The 23,026-nt window shown below is 33.7% G+C and overlaps 4 protein-coding genes across 13 annotated transcripts in view; 1 reads left to right on the forward strand and 3 right to left on the reverse strand.

The window, feature by feature from the left end:
* The first annotated feature begins 350 nt into the window (after positions 1 to 350).
* LOC115992256 (GDSL esterase/lipase APG-like) lies at positions 351 to 3,583 on the forward strand. Its single transcript, XM_031116356.1, has 5 exons — positions 351 to 678; positions 1,474 to 1,604; positions 1,713 to 1,946; positions 2,782 to 3,037; positions 3,166 to 3,583. The coding sequence occupies exons 1-5, from the start codon at positions 429 to 431 to the stop codon at positions 3,357 to 3,359; spliced, it is 1,065 nt and encodes a 354-aa protein (XP_030972216.1). The 5' UTR covers positions 351 to 428; the 3' UTR covers positions 3,360 to 3,583.
* Positions 3,237 to 8,566, reverse strand: LOC115992255 (polyadenylate-binding protein 6-like). 2 transcript variants are annotated; one of them, XM_031116355.1, is made up of 8 exons: positions 8,149 to 8,566; positions 6,711 to 7,020; positions 5,716 to 5,975; positions 5,283 to 5,579; positions 4,931 to 5,187; positions 4,796 to 4,837; positions 4,268 to 4,456; positions 3,237 to 4,124 (listed from the first exon to the last, which is right to left on the reverse strand). In XM_031116355.1, the coding sequence occupies exons 1-8, from the start codon at positions 8,414 to 8,416 to the stop codon at positions 4,029 to 4,031; spliced, it is 1,719 nt and encodes a 572-aa protein (XP_030972215.1). In that variant the 5' UTR covers positions 8,417 to 8,566; the 3' UTR covers positions 3,237 to 4,028. The 2 variants fall into 2 exon arrangements, with proteins under 2 accessions (XP_030972215.1, XP_030972214.1); XM_031116354.1 differs by having other exon boundaries at positions 4,781 to 4,837.
* A 2,575-nt stretch (positions 8,567 to 11,141) lies between these two features.
* Positions 11,142 to 15,228, reverse strand: LOC115992390 (protein CHUP1, chloroplastic-like). Of its 4 annotated transcripts, none has more exons than XM_031116573.1 (5): positions 15,010 to 15,228; positions 14,187 to 14,420; positions 13,979 to 14,091; positions 12,406 to 13,182; positions 11,142 to 12,261 (listed from the first exon to the last, which is right to left on the reverse strand). In XM_031116573.1, the coding sequence occupies exons 2-5, from the start codon at positions 14,335 to 14,337 to the stop codon at positions 11,398 to 11,400; spliced, it is 1,905 nt and encodes a 634-aa protein (XP_030972433.1). In that variant the 5' UTR covers positions 14,338 to 14,420; positions 15,010 to 15,228; the 3' UTR covers positions 11,142 to 11,397. The 4 variants fall into 4 exon arrangements, with proteins under 4 accessions (XP_030972433.1, XP_030972436.1, XP_030972434.1 ...); XM_031116576.1 differs by having other exon boundaries at positions 14,187 to 14,427; XM_031116574.1 differs by having other exon boundaries at positions 14,187 to 14,448.
* A 2,393-nt stretch (positions 15,229 to 17,621) lies between these two features.
* LOC115989551 (putative disease resistance protein RGA3) overlaps positions 17,622 to 23,026 on the reverse strand; it is a 105,518-nt gene continuing 100,113 nt past the window's right edge. For 5 of the 6 annotated variants that reach the window (XR_004091992.1, XR_004091994.1, XR_004091993.1 and 2 more), the window contains 12 exons: positions 22,832 to 22,921; positions 22,265 to 22,319; positions 22,043 to 22,177; positions 21,883 to 21,956; positions 21,758 to 21,795; positions 21,530 to 21,633; positions 19,952 to 20,051; positions 19,752 to 19,820; positions 19,536 to 19,643; positions 19,277 to 19,366; positions 19,069 to 19,173; positions 17,622 to 18,304 (listed from right to left, as the gene is read on the reverse strand). The gene's annotated coding sequence lies outside the window, so the exon portion shown is untranslated. The remainder of the gene's footprint in view (positions 18,305 to 19,068; positions 19,174 to 19,276; positions 19,367 to 19,535; positions 19,644 to 19,751; positions 19,821 to 19,951; positions 20,052 to 21,529; positions 21,634 to 21,757; positions 21,796 to 21,882; positions 21,957 to 22,042; positions 22,178 to 22,264; positions 22,320 to 22,831; positions 22,922 to 23,026) is intronic. The other variant, XM_031113277.1, reaches the window with a different exon arrangement.

Below are 23,026 nucleotides of genomic sequence, written 5' to 3' on the forward strand. Positions count from 1 at the left end.
GGGCCACCCATACCCTACACTTCAAACCAGTAGTCACCAATCAGCTAGTTTTGTAGCTGCAACCACCGAAATAACTCTAGCATATGCAACTTTCTGGTGCCTTTAAACTCATAATGCCACCAACTATCTTCCCAACTACATTTGCCTTAATGAAGAAGATGAACTCACTATTTGTGATTTCTCCTTAACGTGTGAGCTACAGAGAAAAAATCTTTAACACATGCACAAAGAACAAATGTATAATAAAAAATTTGGATGTAAGTCACATCTATCAAGAAAAGGTAAGCCACTCGAGGCTTCTCATTTAATGACTATTAATTCAACTTCCATCCTCTTTTCTTCAAGACCAACTTCAATGGGGTCCGTTTCATACTTCATATATGGTTCAAGTCCCAGCTCAAAGCCTCAGAACACCATTGTTGTGAAAGATGAATACCCACTTCAGAAGTGCACTGCTTTTGTTGGTCTCATTTGCACTAGCAAGATTCGGAGATGGGCAAGAATCAAGTGCTCTTGTACCAGCAATTATAACTTTTGGTGACTCTGCAGTGGATGTGGGGAACAATGACTATCTCCCCACTCTTTTCAAGGCCAATTTCCCTCCATATGGGAGAGACTTTATCAATCACCAGCCTACTGGCAGGTTTTGCAATGGAAAACTTGCCACTGATATAACTGGTAAGTAGAAAGCATCAATGCTAGAGTGGCTGCATAGGGATCATAACAGAGTAATGAATCAAATTTGTGAATCCATTAAAGTGGCTTTCATTGGTTTTTTAATTCGTTACCAATTATATATTTTTTACCGTTTTGATTATAATGTTTTTTGATTTTGATAGAATAAATGTGTTTTGTGCTCCATTTGTTTTGCAATAAAATATTTTCAAGTGTTTGACACAACATGTAAAATTCTTCAATCCAAACTGCCAAAGTCACCGGTTACCGGACCAATGGCTCTGGTGACCGAATTGCATGTACCAGAGGTCTAACACTAGTGGCTCTGATGACCGGACCAGCCCCACCAACTGCCTAGCCAACCAACCGAGGATCTAGTCACCAAATGGGGAAAGACTGGAAGAGTTATAGTTCGTTTTTGTAAAATGTTTTACCAAATTTTTAGAGTAAAACATTTTATAAAAGATTTTACTGTTAACGAAAAATACTTTCAAGTTTAACTAAATTTTACAATAAAACAAACATGGTAAAATGTTGAAAATTTTAGTGTAAAACACCTTACAACGAAATAAAGGGAATGTCTGATATCTGTTTGCATTATTTGTGTGGAATAATAATTTGTTTAGTTAATTCACTTATCCGCTGCATAATTTATTGGAGTCTAAATAAGAATTTTCAATTGGTATATAAGCAATTAGAACACATAGCAGTCAAATTCAGTTTTTTTTATAAAGAAATTTATGTCCTTCGAATAATATAAATAAGCTTTAATCTTTACTCGAATCTTACATTTTGCAGCTGAAACTCTGGGTTTTAAGACTTACGCTCCAGCATATCTTAGCCCACAAGCATCAGGAAAGAACCTCCTAATTGGAGCTAACTTTGCTTCAGCTGCCTCTGGTTATGATGAAAAAGCTGCCCGCATTAGTGTAATGAATTTCATCTTATGCTAGACTTTTCTCAGTCTCAAATTAGTAAACTTGATTTGATTATAAGAATTGATTTCTTTATACAAATGAAATTTTGGTTTGTGGTAGCATGCAATCCCATTGTCTCAGCAGTTGAAATACTACAAGGAATACCAAACCAAGCTAGCAAAGGTGGCTGGTAGTAAGAAAGCAGCAACCATAATCAAGGAAGCAATATATATTTTGAGTGCTGGTAATAGTGACTTTCTTCAGAATTATTATGTCAATCCTTTGGTCAACAAAGTCTACACTCCTGATCAGTATTCCAACCTCCTTGTTGGCGCATTCACAAGCTTTGTTAAGGTACATCATTGTGGTTGCTAAATTTCACGTTTCGCACTAAATTAATTAGACTGAAAATATGTGCCTCAAATGCCATGTTTAGTCGTTTAGTGTTGAATAAACAGTTGGCTGCACAGTTTTTTAATCTCATTGAACCGGATCTTTTAACAAAATTCAAGAGCCGAATAAACTCGGTTGAACCAACTAATTCAACAGAATCGGTCGCAGTTTGGACCAATGTTTTTGTTTGAAAAAAATGTAGAAATTGCATGTATCAGTTTTTGAACTTTAGTACAAAGGGTACAATTAGCTGACATGCATGTTGGAAAGCTTTTTTTATTTTTTATTTATCTTTGAATAATTAGGGGATTTAAACTCTAGATGTCTCTATAGAAACACCAAGAACAGCTAGTTTACTCATAAGGCACTTAGCAAATTTAAAATGATTAGATATATTTTGAAATTTATATAACACATACTAATAAATAAATAAATTATTATTATTGTGATAACTAATATATTCAGTCTCTAAGAGAAAAAATATATGTATATATATATATATATATATTTTTAAATGGTATGTGTGTGTATATATATATGTTAACTAAAATCATATAATTCATTGTGGACCCCTTTATGTACTTGACATGATTAAATATGAAATTTCAAAATTATTTGTTTGTTTACCTAATTATGGATTTTCTTTTACTCAAAAAAGAAAATTACGGTTATGCTCAAGGAGTAATTATAATTTTAATGCTTTATTGTTTTCTAACTTTCTTACATAAGTTGTGAAAAATGTGCCTGAAAATTATATAATTCCCCTGGATAATTACTTGGCTATGATTAAAAACAGGAATTGTATGGTCTGGGAGCCAGAAAACTTGGGGTGACTTCACTCCCTCCATTGGGTTGCCTTCCTCTTGCCATCACCTTATTTGGATTTCATGATAATGGGTGCGTCTCTAGGATCAACACTGATGCCCAAGCATTTAATAAGAAGATCAACTCAGCTGCAACAAGTCTCAAAAAGCAACTTCCTGGTCTTAAGATAGTTATCTTTGACATTTATAAGCCCCTCTATGATCTTATTCGATCTCCATCCAAATTTGGTAAGCAACATATATGTTTTTTTTAACTGATTACCGATTAGGAAGCCTCTGTCTGAGGAATTAAAACTTGGGTTACTTTTAAGCGTTTTAATAGTAATCATCTTTCCCTATTTTTTTCCTTTTTGTAGGTTTTGCTGAAGCAAGGAGAGGCTGCTGTGGTACAGGGATCGTAGAGACAACATCATTTTTGTGCAATCCAAAGTCAATAGGGACTTGTTCTAATGCAACTCAGTATGTGTTTTGGGACAGTGTCCATCCATCTCAGGCTGCTAATCAGGTCCTTGCTGATGCATTGATTTCCCAAGGCATCTCCCTCGTCTGATGGTGATACTGATATATGCTTTCTTTTTTATATTATGTAAGAAGACCAATACTGTGCTATTCTGCTACTTTCATGGAAAGGTTGCAACAGCTGTAATAGTAATCTTATAACTGAGGACATTTATTGTCTCTCATAGCACTCCATCCATAAATTATGCAGTTTATTTGTAATAGATTTTGCCTTCTTAGGCTTATTTCTATCCAAAAAAAGACGTTTTACATGAATAATAGCAGAGTAGATTAAGGAAAATAAAAGGCCAAAATAAAGTATAATACTTTGCTCACCATGCAAACAAAAAGGAAAATGTAGTATTGTATTAGACAGAATATATTTGGCTAAGAAAGAGAGGAAAAAAGATGGAAACCATGCTTTGTTCATCATGCAAGCCATATGAGACTTCAATTTTCGGTTTCAATACCTCAATTTGTCTTCACAAAAAACTAAGCAAAAAAGATGGAAAAGAAAAACGGCAGCAGGGTCAGAATAGGTTTGTATGTTCTATTTCAGATATATGACAATATTGACAAATCCGCTGCCGGTCCCTTGTCAGTAGAGCAAAAAACAAAACGCCTTCTGATGAGAACTTGAGAAGAGACTAGTGAACTTGTTAGATTTGTCCAAGGCCAGATTAGTATTTCAAGAAACAAAATGCCTTCTGTGATGATTCTATCATTTTCCTCCAAAACTTGAACAGCCTAGAGCATTTGGAGGGTTAAGCAGCTTGGTTATATCAGAACAGTTGTTCTCCAACAGCATTCCTGTTATCTGTGTAGCATTTTCAGGCATTAGAGAATCAATTCAATATCAAGCTCATCATGGTTAGTAGGTTTTGCCCCCAAAATATAATGTCCTTAGAGAATGACATAACTTCTAAGACCCTCTAAGATGAAAGAATATGAGTCACAGACCTGAAGATTCTCAGCAAGAACTTTTTCTAAGTTCCTCCTGGACTTCCCAGGTGATGTTCCTGCAGCGTGAGCTCTGCCTTTGGCACCTGCTGATCCAGTATAGGTACTTTCCCCAGGTCCACTTCGCTTGTTCCCCTTCTTTCTGAAGTCAAGCTTCTGACCTCCAGGAGTCCCATTGTTCTTCAGAAGCTGGCAGAAACGTTAGGGTAGGCATTTGTCATGGGACCATAAAAATAGAAAAACATTAAAAATTGAACAAAACAAAAGAGCCTAACAGTTCAATTTAAAAACAAGACAACCATAGAATAAGCTAAGAAAAAGATCATAAGAGTGATATAATCAGATACATGTAAGCCTTTAAAGGATCCCAAGTATTTGTTAGAGAAATAATAAATTTATCGATGGTGTGTGTTATGTGATGTCATTTACTATCAATTGTGACAGATGGTAAGTAGAGATATACATTATTTGTTTCTGAAGAAAAAAAAAAAAAAATGGGAATACAGAAGATACATGCTGCTGGTAAACCTGATCCCTGGTGTTATCCCACTCTTTCGGCCCATTTGGAACCTGTAATTTCATCAGTCATGTAAGAATAACTTGAGAAATAGATAGAAATGCTCAACCCAAAATTCATGCTACAGAATAAAGAAAAATCCTTACAAAAATGGAGAAGCGGTCGTGATAAGTTTGTGTCACTAGAGGATATTGTTGACAATCTTGATACAGGATTGGTTGGGATAGGAGCTGGTTTGAAGAAGGGCAAGGAGGAAAGTGATAAAAGAAAGGGTGGACATTCCAGTTGCAATTATAGAAAGTTTCTGGTGAGAATTGAGCACAGTGAGTTTGCAATGTCCTTATGCGATCTTCTTTTCTCTGAGCGATAGCCACGTATAGAGTTTTTCCCTCCAAAGTGGTTCCTACCAAAAAAAAAAAAAGAAAAAAACCTCAATTAAGAAAGCTACTAATCAATTACCCCTAAGTGGAAGCAGAACTTTCATTAAACAGACTTTACCATTAAGCGTATGCAGAGCTTTCATAGCATCTTCAGGATTGGAGAAACGTACAAAGCCAAACCCTTTACTAATCCCATTATCAAGGCGCATCACTTTAACTGATGTTAATTGTCCACAGGTACTGAAATGTTCTTTCAACTTTTTATCATCTACTGATGTACTGAGGTTATTAACGAACAAGTTTGAAGCCTTCAACTGCTCATTGGTATGGTTGCACCTCTCCATGCATTCACGTTTTAGTAGTTCTTCCCTCTCAGTTTTCCTTTGAGCCCTTCCTACAAACAGATATTTTGATCCTGATTCACAAATTGATTTCACTTATCAATGAACTTTTCTTTGCATAATAATGCTCAAAACGAAAGGAAATAGAAATGAAGTTCTTCCTATCAAAAAAAGAAAAGAAAAAAAGAAATGAAGAGGTTCTATGTTTACCTATGAATGCACCATTCAGAGCCCCAACAGCATTTTTAGCATCTTCTGATGACTCAAAGTTGACGAAACCAAAACCTCTTGATTTACCCTGATTATCCTTCATGATGGCCACACTAGAAACCTTTCCAAACTTGGAGAACTGATCTCGAAGGAGCTCCTCTGTTGTATCTTCACTCAGATTTTTCACATACAGATTTGTGAAATTTAGTTCTTCTTGTGCTGCCATCCTCTCACTTTTCTTCATAAACTTTGACACATATCTAAAGAGAAATGAAGACAAAGGGGAAGAATTAATTGCAAAAACATAATTATTATTATTACAAGAGACCAACAAACATAATAAATCCATGTATCCATCCAGAGGTCACATTGGAGATCAATTTTATGAAAACAGATACAAAATTAAGAATCACTTCACAGGAAAAATTTAAAAGGAGTGTTCATAATTTATATAGTATCATATTGGGGAACAAACTGTTGTCAATGAAAAAAAAAAGGCACAAATTAATATAATAAACATAGGAGGAAAAGATTTTAGGCAGAACAAGAAAGAGATAAGGAGGGCCAAGAATTCCCTGCTCTGATTAACTTTGGAGAGAACATGAAAAAATTTATGCTTTTGTTTGGTTTTTTGCTTACAACATGTGGGGGTGGGGGATTTGAACCCAAGTTCCCCCCAGGGAGATAAATGGACAATGTCATAGAATTACAAGGCTCTTGGCACAACAAGAGCTAGTTGTTTTCAAACTTTGTCCTTCAGTTTTGTCCCTCTCCACTCAAGAACCAGATTGTAAATGAACACATTATGACAGAGACAATGCCATTTATCAAATGACAAACAGGATAAGCAAGAAAGTACTATCTCAAGGAAATCTGAGATTTCAGAAGACAAAAGGACTTATCAACTTGCAAAAGTTAAAAAATATAATCAAGATAGCAAAAGAGAATAAAACAGGATAAATAACAGAGAGAGCAATATGCAACAGAATACTTACAATTTCTTCTCATCAATCACGGTATCATGGAGAGCATAAAGAGCACTCATAGCTGATTCCTCAGTATCAAACTGGACAAATCCAAACCCCTTGCTCTTTCCATTTTCTTCAGCCACTTTGCAAGAAAGTATGGTCCCAAATCTACTGAACAAAGAGTGCAACTGAAGGCTATTGATCGAAGGGGGTAGGTTTTTCACAAAGAGATTTCCATAACCAGTCTTTCTTGAAAGAGGGTCTCTTTGACACCACATTATTCTCATTGGAAATCCCTTCAGATAGGTGTGATTTAGACGCGCCAGAGCCATAGATGCTGATCAGAACAGAAGAACAAAAGTACATTGTGATATTTACTTGATGAATCAGAGGGAAAATTAATGGAAGAATCAAAGAATCTTGCTGCTACTAACAATAAATTAAACACTGGAATTACACAAACCAAGAGTCCCCCGCCCCCAACAAAAGATGGAAACCCAAACACTATTGCTTGCTTGCCAAGAAAGTGAAAGAAATAAAAGAATAATAGAAAATCGAAGGTCTAGTACAGAGTATGTATCATAATTTGTAATCCTTCCCCAAAAAAGGGAAATGCTCTGCTCAACCAAGACTTAACTACTAACTGTCCAAAGGTATTCTTGGTTAGTTTATCATTTTTAAGAAAACAAAAGCAACATAAATTGTAAGGTAACTAATTCCTTCAGCAAGCGGAGGTTAGTTACTAAAATATCAAGCCCAAGAAACCAAATGATGTGGTTGAAGAACACAAGTAGTTACATAATACATGGTAATGCAAGAATGAAAAGGCGAAAAGAAACATGAAGCAAACATAACTTGTTTCTCAAGAAAGACAGAGAAATACCAAAATGACCATTTGTAAACAACTTAAAGAGTTCTGCATGGTAGAAATTACAACCTAAAGAGAACATAATAAGCAAACCCCACTTGATAACCACAAAAGCTAAAAAAAGAAAACGAGCCCTAATTTACATGAAAACTCTAGAAATTACAACCCCATTTCACAAACAAAAAGTACGCAAGTCACAATCAACCAAGAAAACCCCCCAAAAAAACCCAAAAGCTTACATGCACACACACATATATACTTATACACAAAGACAGAGATATAAAATTATACGTACAGAGAGAGAGATACATACACGCGTACACAACGCAAGAAACACACAAAATGCATAAACATATACAAAAACACACACACAGAGACAAAGAAAAACAGAGTTAGAAAACCCAAGAAACCAGAAATACTCAAAAACCATTTGAGAAACAAGAAAACCAAGACAAACCCATTTCACCATTCACCAAGAAAACCCCAAAAACAAAGCAAGAAGCAGAAAAAGAAACATGCACACACACACACACACACACACACACTACACACAAAAAAAGAAACAGAGAAAGAAACAGGGGTATATTTGTTTTATACCGTGGTAGTGATGGACGAAGTTGACGTAGGCGTAACGGAGGGACTTCTGGGACGAAATGTCACGGCAGAGACGAACGGAGGCAATGGGACCCACGGTGGAGAACAGCTTGACAAGGTCGGACTCTGTGACTTGTGGGTCCAAGTCACCCACGTATAAAGAAGCACACTGCGAATTCGCAAACCCGGGTGGTGGTTGTGAGTGCGGAAGTGGAAGTGGAAGTGGCTGTGGCTGTGGTTGTGGCGGAAGAGACACAGTCTTGGCCGCCATTTTCTTGGGAGCTAAGTCACAAGAGCTCAGAAACAGAGGAGAGTCTTTTTTTTTTTTTTTTAGAGAGAGAAAGTTTTAGAGAGAGAGTGGTGTTTGTTACAACTGTAATGTGTGTAGTGGTACTATCTGCAGGAGTAGCAGGGCTTTTTTTTGGTTTTTGTTGTGGAGAATGAGAGTGAGAGTGAGAGTGAGAGAAAGGGAATGAGAGATTTATATATGGGTTTGTACGGACAGTGAGGTTTGATTGAGATGGGCATGGGCTGTGTGATTTTTTTTTTTTGGGTACTCGCTCTGGGATTTTGACACGTGTACATTTTGTGATTTTGTCTGTGATTAAACTTGTCCTTCAGTGGGTGGGCTTATTCTACTTGTAGAGAGTACCTTTGTCTGTGGAAAGAAAGAAAGAAAACTTGGGAAAATGAAGCTATGACGGCTTTTTGTTTTTTTTGTTTTTTTTAATAGTTATTGTTTAGAGATAGATATCATTGATCTTTGATTATTGTTATAACAAAATTCTAACACAAATCTCTTATTTAATAATATAAATTATTCTCTTCTGAATATAAAAATAAAAGATGTTATTAGTTGAGTAAATTATTATATTTCTTGTGGGTTATGTTATTTGTGTTGTTTTGTTAACAACATTTTTAAGATACTTTTATAATAAAATTTAAGTGATAAATTATTAGTGGCTACTACAGATGGGTAAAAAAGTAATTTAAATAGTTAATTTAAATTAACATAAATAACCACTAATCACCAAGAATTTGTTATAAAAGTGCTGTAAAAATATTATGAACATAATACTTCTCTTCTTTTTAATCAACTACTAATTTTTGGTCAATGATGATGGGTATGCAATATTTTTCACAACTTATTATCATTAAAGTAATATTATTTTTATTTGGATGACACTTTTTTTATATATATACACAACTCACAGACGGTCATACTCATATCACTGTGAATATTAAAGTTATAAAAGTTTTTAAATAATTGAAAAATATTACTCCTGTGTTTTCCTAAAGTTATTGTTGCTGGGGTTTTAACCAAAAAATAAAATTGTTGTTGGGGAACATATTGTATGGTACCAACAGCATCATCAGCTGATGAGGTCATACTTTCTTGGTTGTATTGCATTGCATTGCATGAGGTGTTGTGTTGTTCCTGCTGATCTTGCCGGCCATGGCCCATGAATACTGAAAAAGTGGGATTGAATTAAATTTCATCACCTTTTTTTTTTTTTAAATTACAAATTGAATGATTGATTAGTAAATTTTGATCCTTATTAATATCGATCAAATATTTAAAGTGAGACACAATTTGTAAAACTTTAGCAATAATCTTTGACTGTAAGTGGAGGTAATTGTAAGTTGTAACATTAAAATATTTTTCAGGCTTGTAAAAGATATAATATAAGCAACATAAAACAAAACTCTAAAACGTATTTCAGTGATCATTACTAATAGAGTTTAACGTTAAAAATAAAAACAAGAGTGCTCTTTGCTCACCCCGTCACCACTCAGTGAGTCAGTGACCTCTAGCATTGTTTTACCATTTTCACTTTAAAATTTTACCAGAAAAGTAATACTAAAGAAAATACTTTTCATAACAATTGAATCGATAAATTTTTACATGTTCTTATTTGTAGTCACTTAATTACCTACGAATAATAATTTGTCACAATTTTGAAATTTTTTTTTTTTTTTGGTCAACACCACTTGTAGTTTTTTTTTTTTTTTTCCTTTTCGGGTTAAGAAAAAAAGTTGCCTAGTTTAGGAAAAAGTAACCTGTGGTACTGTGGGACGAATTTGGTGAGCGCCAATTTATAGAAAAAGCTAAGGTGGTTTTAAAGTAAAGCCATTTTGGGTCAGAATATGAAGACGTGATGCAACACAACATAAATATGACCCACACCGAGAAAGTTCATTTGTTGCAAAGAGTAAACATTGGCTTTAATATCATCCCTGATGCATAATAAGAACAAGAAAAATATATGCTTTGTGGTGATACAATACAATAAACCAGTACCTCATAAACACATCATTTATTTCATATGCTTTCTTTATTCTGCAAAAGTAGTTTCTAACAAAAAATTGTGGTTGCATTTTGGCAATTGGGTGAATAAGTCTATAGTAGAATTTCACCTACTGAGCCTACAAATGACTGTGTGGACCCAACCATCAATGAAGCCCATTACTGATGTAGCAAGATCGAGTTGGTATCTCTTACCCTCAGGCCCCAATAGCAGTGGAATTGATGTGGAAAGGGGAATAGAAATCCGGTACTTGGAAATTGTATGAACTATGAACTATGGTCTTGAAGTGAAGCTTAATTTTATGATAATTCAATAGTAACAATGGGGATGAAACTAATTAGATATGGATTTCACCACGTGTACTTACCACAGTAAAACCAAGAAAACCAAAGTTACTCATTGTCATTGTTCTTTTAATTTGTCAGACCAAATGGGTTTGTCTGTCTTTAGATAGAGAAATAACTTGGATAATGAACAAAATATGTCTTAAGATTGAAAGATAATATTAGCTTGACAATCTTGAAGCACCCTTGCTAGAAGAGAGGAGATCAATAGGAATCAAATACTAGCGAGTTTTGACAAAACTTCAATTAAATATTAAGCAATTGCTGACAAAATGTTGAAAAGAAGGACAAGAAGGAAAACGAAAAGATTAACCATTCATCTACGAATTTCAGCTACAAAAAGTAGAAAACTTCGTTTTCATACATAGAACTAAGCTTCTACATGAACACTTGTCAGTCATCAAACATGCATTCTCAAACGGAAAAATTAAGCTTCTGACTGGTTTCTAAGCAAAAGGATATGGTACCTTCCCATTGTGTAGTAAATTCCTTCACTATGTTTTATTGCCTATGTATAAACAGTTGAAAAAGTGTGGAAAAGGTGCAGCTACTATTGTCAAACGGTGATATTTTAGGTTAAGTATACAAATGGCAATCTGTTAACAGGAACTATAGGATGATGCTCTTCTATGAACACTGGGTTTTCCACCCTGAGGCAGAGAGTCCTTTAAAACTTCTGCATATTTCATCAACTCATACTTCTCGGTGTCATCTGAGTGATGATCAAGTGTGCTTTTTAGAGCCAAATCAGAACCCTCCCTACCCAAAACAAATCTCTTGTACGAATAAGAGGATCCCACATCACTATTTCTTTCGGCACCATCTATATCCTTGAAGTTTTCTTCTTTACTCTTGAATCTGTTGAGATCAAAAGAGAGTCTAGATGAACCCTGAAGACTTTTGAATTTATTCCTATGCCCCACAGTGTCAGCATACATTCCTGTTGAAATACCTGAACTTCTTGAGGAATCAGCATCTTCTAAAGATCCAGACTTTTCTGATGATAAATATCCATGAAGAAGTATTCTTCTAAGTTTGTGGAAATATTTTGGCTTGCTTGAGCTGTTGGTTTTGGTTGCAGATGAATTATCTACAGAAAAATCATCAAACTCTCCAGAGTCTGTAAGAGCAGAAGTTTGAGAAGTTGACCATTGGTCATAATCAAAATCTATAATGCTGATCCCTTTTTCTCCCATCCCTTCAGAATGTGCATATTCAAGTATTAACTGCTTGGCTTTCTCCTCAGATTTGGGGCTTAATGTTTTGCTCAGGTCCCTTGCCACTGATTTACCATCAGGAGGCTGAAAATTTCGAAGCTCATATCGTAAGCAAGCATTTATCCACTTCAGATAGACTAATTCCTCAGCATCAGAGCATCGATCTGTTTCAAGTTGCTCAATTTCCTTTTCAAGATCCTCATTTTTGCGTCTCAAGTGCTCACTCTCCACCCTAAGTGCTTCCGCCTGCAAGAATACACATATAGTGAAATGTAAAATAATAATTATAAATAATAATTTAAAATAAATTAATTAATTAACCCAAAAAAAAAAAAGAGGAAGCAGAAGAGAAGAAGTAGAACAAGGGATTTACTAAAAATGAACTAATACCTCTGGATCTTCTAAAACAGAATTTGCAAGGACTTGCGTAGATTCCAACCTCCGACTCAATTCAGTATTTTCTTTCTGCAATCTCAAATTAGACTTTTTTAACTCTTCAACCTCAACCTCCAGATCCTTTAGCCTATGCAACTTTAATTGAATATTCGGATCACCTGGAGCATCCTTGTATTCATGGTCTTGCAACTTCAAAACTCTTTGTTGAAGGGCTAAGATCTGCTCCTTGTTCTGTTCAGCTTCAGACCTAAGTTTCTTCTTGAGCAGTTTAATCTTTGCTCTTGCAGCCTCAAGGTCAGCCACCACCTTCCCATGTTCAGCCAATTGTGCCTCTAGCCTCTGGTTATCCGCCTTTAAGGAATTAATCTTGAGAGTAAATAGCTTAGCCTCCATATTGTTTATCTTCAATCGATTTTGGAGCTCCATGCAAGCAGTTTCTTGCTCTTTAAGGCCATAATACTCAAGCAATTCGAGTTCAAGATTTCTCTCCCTCTCCCGAAGCACTCTGACCATGTTCCTCAGGTGCCAGATCTCTTGCTCATATTCATCATTTTCAGTACTTCTAAAGGCTTTTGAAGCATCTATATTTGACCTGGGTGTTTCAACATCAGTCTTTGGAGAAAAGCCAGCCTTTGCAGCTGCAAAGTCAAGTTCATTCACAAGATCATTAAACTCTGGCAAGAGGAGCTCTTCTTTATCTCCACTACTTTTACTGCTGGGAGAGAATCCAGCTATGGAGTCAACACAGACCTTCGGTATGAATGTCTCATCCTAATGAATAGAGATCATATTAAATTTTAATTCAGCAAAATAAAATCTAACATAATTTTAATTATCCATTTGTTTGGTTCTCTGAAAACTATTACCAATGGGACTGTTGTCCACTCATTCCCAGTCATTTGAACAGCCAATATTTACAGCAAATTTGGCAAATTTAGCAGATGAAGTCATTTAATTCCCCGAATTGACTCATAACTAATAGATTTTACAGTAAATACAAATCTATCAAAGAATAATCCCTGTCATTGCAGGGAAATCAAGAGACAGAGATAAAAACAAGGAATATTTAAGTTTGTCACTGCATCAGCAATCTTCAAATTACCACTTCTATTTTCTCCTTGATCTCTCAACAAGCACATTACAATTTGCAACAATCTCTATGATTACTTCATAAATAATCCACACATCAATGTTATAATGCTTGATTGCACAGAATAGAAGAGAAAGTGAGAGGAAATAGATCTACAAGTTTAGATCTTTCATTTTCCAGTTTCATAAACACAGAAAATAGAGTTCAATTTGGTAAATTATTTCACAGAACATACTTGAAAAAATCATTCAATGTGTCCATTTTGTGAAAAAAAAAAAAAAATACTCGGCTTTATCAACAGATTCTCCACCAATCAAACAATATTAAAAACATAAGAAATCAATTAAAATTAATCAACATTCACTCCACCTGTATATAATGATTTTCACTATTAAAAAGTTGAATTCATTACATATAAGATTAAAACACTCTTCTTGTTTGAATGGGATTTAAGATCCAACTAAGTTACTAACTTACATATTCAGCTGCAACAGAAACGGTATTGGAGGAAATGGATGTTGTTTTTACGCCAAGAAGATCATCTTTAGGCCAAGCTCTTCCACCTTTTAAATTAACTTCATTCCCATGATCTAGTAAGATGCACAATATAATCAAAACATGGACTTGAAACTAGGACCAGATAAATCTACAATAAAAAGATTTGATATAAGGAAAAAATGCAAACCCAAAGAGCGTGGCGAGGGGGGCGGAGGTGAGGGTTTGATCCTTTTCGTTCTGAGGCGAGAGTAGAGAAATCCAGCAAAAGAGATGGCTAAAGCCACTCCAAACTTCAATAAAAGAGGTTTTATATCCCTCTGCTCTTTCACCATCATCATTCAAAAACCTCTACCTGTAGCTAAATTCATGAATCCCCACACAAACACAGAGATCACAGGTCCTCTTCTTCATCATCATCCATCTAAATGCTCAAAACAAAACCATAAGACCTATGTCAGATTAGTCCACATACCCAAATCAAGAAAATCCATGTGACCCATATTACTAAACCATTAATGAATACGAAATATCAAATTTAGTAAAAAACCTTACTAGTTTATGTTAAATTCAAGGACCAAAATTAGAAAGATTCCTTAAAACCAATCACAAGTTAGACCCAAAAAGGATAAAAACAAAAAATAAAATTTACACACAACTAATTTCAGTTCATGCTAATCACAGATAAATAAAAAGATTATGCATACCAGCAGCAACAACAACATCTCTACCATCCATTTCCAATCAACACCAAAATAATCCAATAAAAACAATTAAAAACAGGTTTGACCCAAATAGGATAAGAAAGAAATATATACATCAAATTTAAGAACTAATTTTAGCTTATGCTAATAATAGACAAAAGAAATAGATTATACATACCAAGAAACAAGAACATATATAAAACCCATTTCAAACTAGCAAAACTTAATCCAATAAAAACAAAAAATAAGGAAGACCCCTGTCAGTTTATGCTGATTCTAGATAGATAGAGAGAGAGAGAGAGGGTTTACCAAAAAGAGACCGTTACAAAAGGCATTGAACCAGGGTGGAACAACAGAACAGTAACGTTTTGATGTTGTCTTTGGTTTCTGTTTCTATCGAGAGTTTGTTTGTTTATTTAGGCCTGTTTCATAGGTTTGATTGAAAAAGACAGTTGGGTGTGAACACAAATCTTGGGTCGTTGTTATGATAGTATTAACAAACACTGGCCACAGACTCTTGTCTTACATGTCATGATTAATATGAAGTACAGAATGCAGGTGTGCTGGAGAGAGATATATAATATATAAATATTGGTACATAGAAATCGTGGGAATTTGGTTATAGACAGATAGAGAAGATTCTGATTCCAAGTTGAGAAGAAAAGAAAGATATAGAGGTTTCCTATCAAAAAAAAAAAAAAAAAAGATATAGAGGTTAAGCCAATAAAAAAATGAACTAGATAATTTGGTGGGTTAATTTTAGATGGCCTTTGTACCTAAAAATTAATGGCTGACCAATTTAATCGCTATTTATTTATTTATTTATTTTTTAAAAAATTTCCTTCCATTTATCACTAGAGAAGGGATAGGATAAAGAAATTTAGGAAGTTAAACAAGAAACATTTGTTTTATTATATAAATGAAAACAGAAAATTAAATTTGGTTTTTCATTCTTTTTTTCTTTTTTTTAATATCCAATAAAATTATCAGATGGAGTTTAAAATTTTTGCTCAACTGAAAAAAAAAAATATATATATATATATACACACAGAATGTCAATTTTGCTAACAGATCAACAACAATATATATATATATATATAAATATATATATATATATATATATATATATATTGTTGTTGATCTATTAGCAAAATTGACATTTTGTACTTGTTTTAATGGTCCCTAAATTGGTGGGGCTCTTCTAGGCCATAAGCACAACAACCCACCTCAAAGTCAAAGATCTTCATAGTTTCTACCATGTTTTTGTTTTAGTGTTTTTCCCTTGAGGAAAAATAAAAAACATTATTGAATTGCAAATTGTATGGAAAAATAGATTGATCCAATGACAGTAGCAAAAGAGCAAATTCAAACCTTTGTTTTATTTTTTTGAATAACATTGAGAGGCATGGACTCATTTCCTTTTCTATTTCTCTAAGTTAGAACAAAACAAATTGGAGTGGGGTAGGGAGGGGGATGGAATATACTGATTCGTGGATTGGTTTATAACTTGAGTGTGACTTAAGAAAAAAAAAGGAAAAAAAAAGCAATAACACTCCCCTTCTTTGAGCCTTAAGGTTTGAAGAAATTAATACTTTTCCCTTTTATTTATATTAATAACAAAATATTTCAAATTTCTTTAAGAATCTCTTTATAAATTTAGAATAAAAGTACAAAATTTATCAAGTACCAAAACATTTGCAATGACAAATCTCTCTGTAACTCATTAAGAAAAAAAAAGATTGCAACTACAAATTTCTCTATAACTCGTTGAGAAAAAAAAAAAGGAAAAAAAAAAACAAAATTTATTACTTAATATTTTAAATTACGCTTTAATTTAAAATTTAAAAATAAGGGTTTTTAATTTTGAAATTGAGGATAATTTTGGAAACCTACCCTTAAGCACCACATTAGTACACAATTTTTTAATATTAATTTAATAAAATTTGGACAAACAAATGTAAAAGGAAAAATGTTTTTTCCCTTCAAATTTGGAGTGAAGTGTCATTTTTCCAAACTTCAAGAAAGGAGAATGTAATTATAACTATAAAAAAAAAAAAAAAAACGTTTTGTTAACTTATTAAAGAAGTTAAGCTCAAGTTTAAGTTAATGTTTAACTATTAAATAATTCAAATTCAAACATAATAGTATATTTATGAACAAGTTATTGAATATCAAAATATGAGAGTCAATCTAAGTTATATAATATTATATGTTTGTATGCGTGTATAATAGAATTTAAAATTTTAGACTTTGGCTAATTCCATTACCTTCACATCTATTAAATTATGCCATAAAAGTCATAACATTAACATAGTCCTTTTAAAATAAAAAATAAAAAATCATAAAATAGTCCAGTAAAGTAATCAACATGGTCCAGCAAGCTTACGGTTTGTGGAATCAAAAAAATGAATAGGACTATAATATAATGTCGTGTTGACCTTTTAACAATATAATATGGTTGTGGCTTTATCATGCACGTAATTGCAAACTGCCTAATAAGTGAACAAATAGATGGTACAGAGCCTAACACGCTCAAAAGTTAGCCTTCATAAATCTTTATGTACAAATCTGGAATTGCATTTGTAGGAACTTAAATGAAGTAATAAAGACATTCTTATAATGAAAGTAGGTTCGATGCAAGACTATTTTGTGTTAACAAGACAGATATCAAATGTGACTGTTATGCTCAATAATACTGGCAAGTCACCCCACCTTGAATATCCAGCATTGTTCAATGACTTATTATTGTAGAAGAAAATGTTACACAGATTTATTACTTTGAGAAGATAGTTACAGATAGAAGTATATAGCAATCTCACTTCTATAATCTCAAGTATAAGGCACCTAAAACATGCATTGTAGCTGATGGCATCTAAAACATACATTGTAGCTGATAGCATCTGAGGTTTGTGATGTTCCAGTTTTACTTGGAATTGATCGCCCACCAAATACCAAAGCTAATTTCATTTGATCTCCTACTTGATTTCCAATCATAGCACGAGGGGCTGAACATCAAATAGTTCACCGCAGTAAAACCACAATCATATTGGACACCACCAACAATCCAGATGAAAAGCAACTTTACAAAAAAATTTCCATGAGTAGCACCACATGCATGTCAAAGGAGGATGATGGAAAAAAAAAAACGCATACTCTCAAAAGCTTCATGGCTATACGCAAGTCACAGCACACAAAAGGTTCAAAAATCTGGATTTACACGTAAATGTTAGATGCAAATTCTAGGCTCGAAATTGAAAAACTGAGTTCACAGGTCATAAATTTCTTGGTGTGTGGTGTGCCACTGCTTCACAATATTGTTTCTTTAACTCCATGACATGCTACATTGATGCGCCTATAAAATATTGTTAAAACAAGCATAGAGACTTTCCATTCTGCCATTTGGAGCTTCATCAATCAATGGAGTTGTGTCTACAAATCAAGCATAGAGACTTTCCATTCTGCCATTTGGAGCTCTATCATTTTACTGTGTAGAGCTTTATCAATCAACTGTACTCGTACCCGAATGTAAGAAATGGCTTTCTGAGGTAAATCGTTGCTTATTAATTACTCCCAATTTAAAATGAGCTTCACCAAATGTTCAAGACTGCACAGCCAAAGATGTAAGAAGAGGAAAAATTGTTAAAAATACTCGTAAGCAAAGCCCATAAACAAAAATCTCCAAACTAAAGGGGTATTTAGACGACTCCATAAAAACCTCAGCTTTAATACCAAGATCATATTTTTATTAATTCACAATAATGGTAAATCCTCTTAATCACCCTTTGATTTGTAGGTTATGGTATTGGTGGATTATGTGACTATAAAATCATTCTTGTGAAAGTGTGAACCAGAAGTGAATTTTGATGAAATTCTCCACTCCAAATTTTGTCAAAGCGTAAAGAATATGAGAATGATTCCAATGTTAAAACACTTGTAAACTCAATTGAACAATCGATCAGGTGCTTTCACAATTAAATGTTTTGAAAACCATATTGAACATCATGATAAATTTTCCCAACATTGGATGTAAGGCCATCATTGCTATGAAAATTTTAGTGGATTTGACACCAAAAGAAAATCACAAGTACTTGGTGTAAGTATACAAAACGTGCAAGATTCAGAAAATTATGCCATTCCCAATGGCAGAAAAGGAAGAATTTTAATCTGGCTGGAGTTGAGCATAACCATTGGAAAAAAAGATATCAACTAGTCCTCTTAATCCCCCACAATAACATAGTATAATGATATTGAGCAATGTGTTGGTTATAATAAGAAAAATGGAAATTATAATTACAGATTTTATTGTTTAAGTTCTTAGATAATATGAAAAAGGTAAGATGATAAAGAAGAATAAGGATAAATGGTTACCTATATGTTGAATGAGATACACAATACCATAGCCTGTACTTAATGGCCTTCAATTTCACGTATATGCAAATAAGTGGCTAACTGTAAAATTTGTGGACACTCAGACTGTAAGAGGAAATTAATAATTTTAAATTTAGTGCATGGTTGTAAAAGGATTACAAAAACGACATTGATCAATGAAAAAAGCTTTCAATATATCCCTCACTACCTTGAATTCTCTAGCCACAAATACACAGGATAACATTGCTTGCAAATTTATATGACAAAATGCCCCATCAAGTCCCTTTCTCAAAATATGCTGAATTCAAGGGAACAAAAATCAAATTATCAAGGTAAGCTTATCGAATGAGAGAAATCAGAGCATGTTAAGGCTACAAAGCACAAGACTGGAAGCCAATCTTTTGGACCATCAATACAAACAGTCATGAACTAGGAACTTCTAGTTATAAGATAAAGGTAAAGCTCACCACTGCAGCGTGCAAATCCTTCTCAATGCTTACAACTTCAAACATGGGCATCAATACAGCATGTTAGGCCTCATCGATGTGAGTGTCAGAACCAAAAGACTCTGTAACCTAAATCAGGATTAATAACCAGCTTGAGATAATTTTGAGATTAAATTAAATGCATCAGGAGATAAGATCAGACTCACAATGCACAGGTTAAACAAAACATATGATTACCGGAGTTCCATTATCAATGTTTTATGGGGGTCCAGCCACAATATCTTTGAATGCACACCTTTTAGTTTCCTACAGAGAAGGATAGTCTTTTATGCAAGTTACACATTTGTAAATTATCATTTTCACAGCAACTTATTAATGTTCCATTGCATAGCCCACGCCTCTCAGAATAAGGGATCACAAAATGAATCCAATTTTACCTCTGCAACAAGAAAGCCAATATTCACGCCAACCCGAATTTCATTACCACGTAGATCATAGAGTCCCTCTTCAAGTTCCATTTACTCCAAGCAAGTGCAACTGGTTGGAATGCATAGATCAATAACCACTGAACATATAAACTGGAGTTGCCAAGTTAATGATAACTATGAAAATGAAATAATAAAGTTATCTGTGGCAAACAATATATATTTAGTATATTCCCTGGGCCTGAATGGTTACTAAGCCATGTGATGTCCAGATTATGGTGCTACAAAAAAATTTAACCTTTTGCAGGACGTTTCCCTCTGGCACAAGATTTTCTTCCATGACGAACATTGTTTCAAGTTCACCTTGCGTAATAAATAAGACAAAATGAATTATAAATAAAAGAAAAATAATAACATCTAGTGATTCTCTCTTGTTGTTCCTTAGCTCTCTTTTTCTTTGTAATTAGTTTTTCCTTTATGTTTCTGCTTTTCTTTCCTTTTTTGTAATCTTTCTTTTGCTTTGTGCTACTTTGCATAAAGAAGTTTTTTTTAATAAACATCTTTCTTACTTATCGGAAAAAAAACATCATCTTTAAAGATTGCCACATAAATTATTTTGTATTTATAATTGTGCATTCTAAGCCTTTGAATTGTTCTTGTTTTTGTTGTTGCCATTGTAGTACTAACTGTGCATTCAAGTGCAAATTCTAAAATCATAGCCACCAAAATGGTGTCTAACAAACTATGTATTGTTTTGGTCTCTTTATCATTCCTCATTGCCCCCTTTCTTCTTTAAATTTTATAATACAAAATATTGATGTCCAATTGGCTTTTCAACTAATCTTAATTTTATGCTTAGAAACTAAACAATCTTCCAACTCATTATAATTTATTGAGAAAGTAATCAATATAGGCTTGCAGACCAATTTTAAAGAAATTTCTTTTCATTAGTAAAAGATATCAAGGTGAACTATAGTGCTTCAGAATGCTAATCAGATAAAAGCTAAGCAACTAATAGTAGCCAAGCAGACATTGGCCCAAAAGAAAGGTAGCCTTGAACTCTTGTTACGGTGTGGTTTCAGTGCTATTTACAATTACTTAGTCTTGTACATAAAAAATTCTGATAGCGATAACATGTTGAAATTTAGTTCTAATCAATGGTGAGAAGATGCAGCAATTATTCAATGCAATGATTTGGGGCAATCTAATAGGAATAATTGACAACTAGTTAAGAAAAAAAAGTGAATTGAATTTATGAAACATGAGTATCTAGTTCTTGATTGTATTAGAAACCTGAAAACCCTCATAAATGAATATGTGATACATCAACACTAGAACAGTATGACAGAGAGGAGCAGAAAGGCAAGAAGAGTCATAAGCAATTTTACTTTGCCTCAACCAAAAGAGGAGGGAGAAAAAGAACATAAAGATTTCCTGAATTCTGTGATTACCTGTATCATAAAAGAAATGAACCAAAACAAAAAAGGAAAGTAAAAATCTCCTTCAGCAAAGAAATCGTAATAAGCCAACAAGAAACTCTTATTCACTTCCATTAATGTTGGTTTCATAAAAGCAGTATCTGATCGTTACCTCCCATGCCCACACTCTTCCAGTTGGGATGTTGTTCCAAGATGTTTGTAATATCTTCTTCTACCTGGTGGTTGCTTCCCATGCATGCCACAGAACACTTTAGCCTTGAGACAAGAAACAAGCATATGACATTGATTAAAAAGTCAATATATATATTTTTAATGTAATAGTTACGAGCATTCAAAAATATGGATAAGAGATTACATAAAGATTTTGCTGGCCAATTACCTCGGTTGCTTTTTATGTGTCACCAAATAGACTAGCCCCTACAGAACACTAGCATTTGAAGTCAAGATTGTTTTTGCTGCATCTTTAAAATGATAACAGAGCTTTGTAGTTATAAATTTACTCACAATGTCTGAGGCCCAAGGGAACGCAACATTTTGCATGATGTCTGGCCAGAATGAGGGCAAAGTATTCCACGACCCTTAATAGGTTGGAAATCATTGTTAGTAACTATGGAGCAAAAAGAAAATGCAGCAACATCATGGAAAGAGAAGAATAAATAGTTACCTGTAGGAAAATTAGAATTGAGGTACCCATATCAAAGGCAAGAGTTATATGGCTTCAATACCTATATTTTTTGCTCATTCTGATGACAAATTTGGATTTTTTTTTCTTTACTTGGTCCAATCTTCTCTTGTCCACCTTTTATTAAGCCATTCCAGAATTAGGAAATTATGGATGGTAACAAAAGGTAGGAATTTTTTTTTTTTTTTTTAAAGGAGCATTTACCAGTCTCTCTTGCATGGGATGTTTTATCCAAACACATCACAGTTCCCAACTCAACCTGCTTAAGGAACAAGAAGAAAGAATGAGAGAATTAATGTATAAGAATTTTTTTTTTTTGGATGTTACTAAAGGGGCATTCTAGTTTCACTTCTAGGATTACAGATACTTTAATTATGTCGAGCAATATTTTTGGCCTAAAAAACCATTGTCATTACCCTTTCTCAACTATACAATTTTTATAACAAAAAAATAGAAGGGCTAGTTGCTTCTTTATGACAAGTTCTTCTCTTGCTAGAAACTATAAAATGTTCCAACTCATAATTGCTTAAAAGGAGTGGACATAAGAACACGTCCTTTTTTCAAGAAATTTGTTGGAAAGCGAAAGCGAAAACAAAGAACATAAAAACAAGAATTCATTTCACGTGTACCTATTTCTTAACTATAAACAATCATATAATGTAGTTATATGGCTTTTTGCTAAGAAAATCAATTAACTAACTCATATAAGAAATAAAGGAAAATTTATGGAGCATTTTTAACTATTTTGATTGTTTGAAAAGCTGGAAGTACCTAGTAAATAAATGTGTGATCAAACAAGAGAGCTATGGAGGGAGAGGGAGTAGTTACAAAGTACATTTATCTTCAGCATTCTGTAATCATCTGTATCATGAAGGAAATTAACCAAAATTAATGAGGAAACTCATGATGGGATTGAGGCAGTAAAGACCAAAGAAGTCATAAGAATCTAGTAGAAAACACTGTTCA

The sequence above is a fragment of the Quercus lobata genome, chromosome 5 (genome assembly GCF_001633185.2).
Source record: "Quercus lobata isolate SW786 chromosome 5, ValleyOak3.0 Primary Assembly, whole genome shotgun sequence".
In the NCBI taxonomy this organism is placed as follows: Eukaryota; Viridiplantae; Streptophyta; class Magnoliopsida; order Fagales; family Fagaceae; genus Quercus; species Quercus lobata.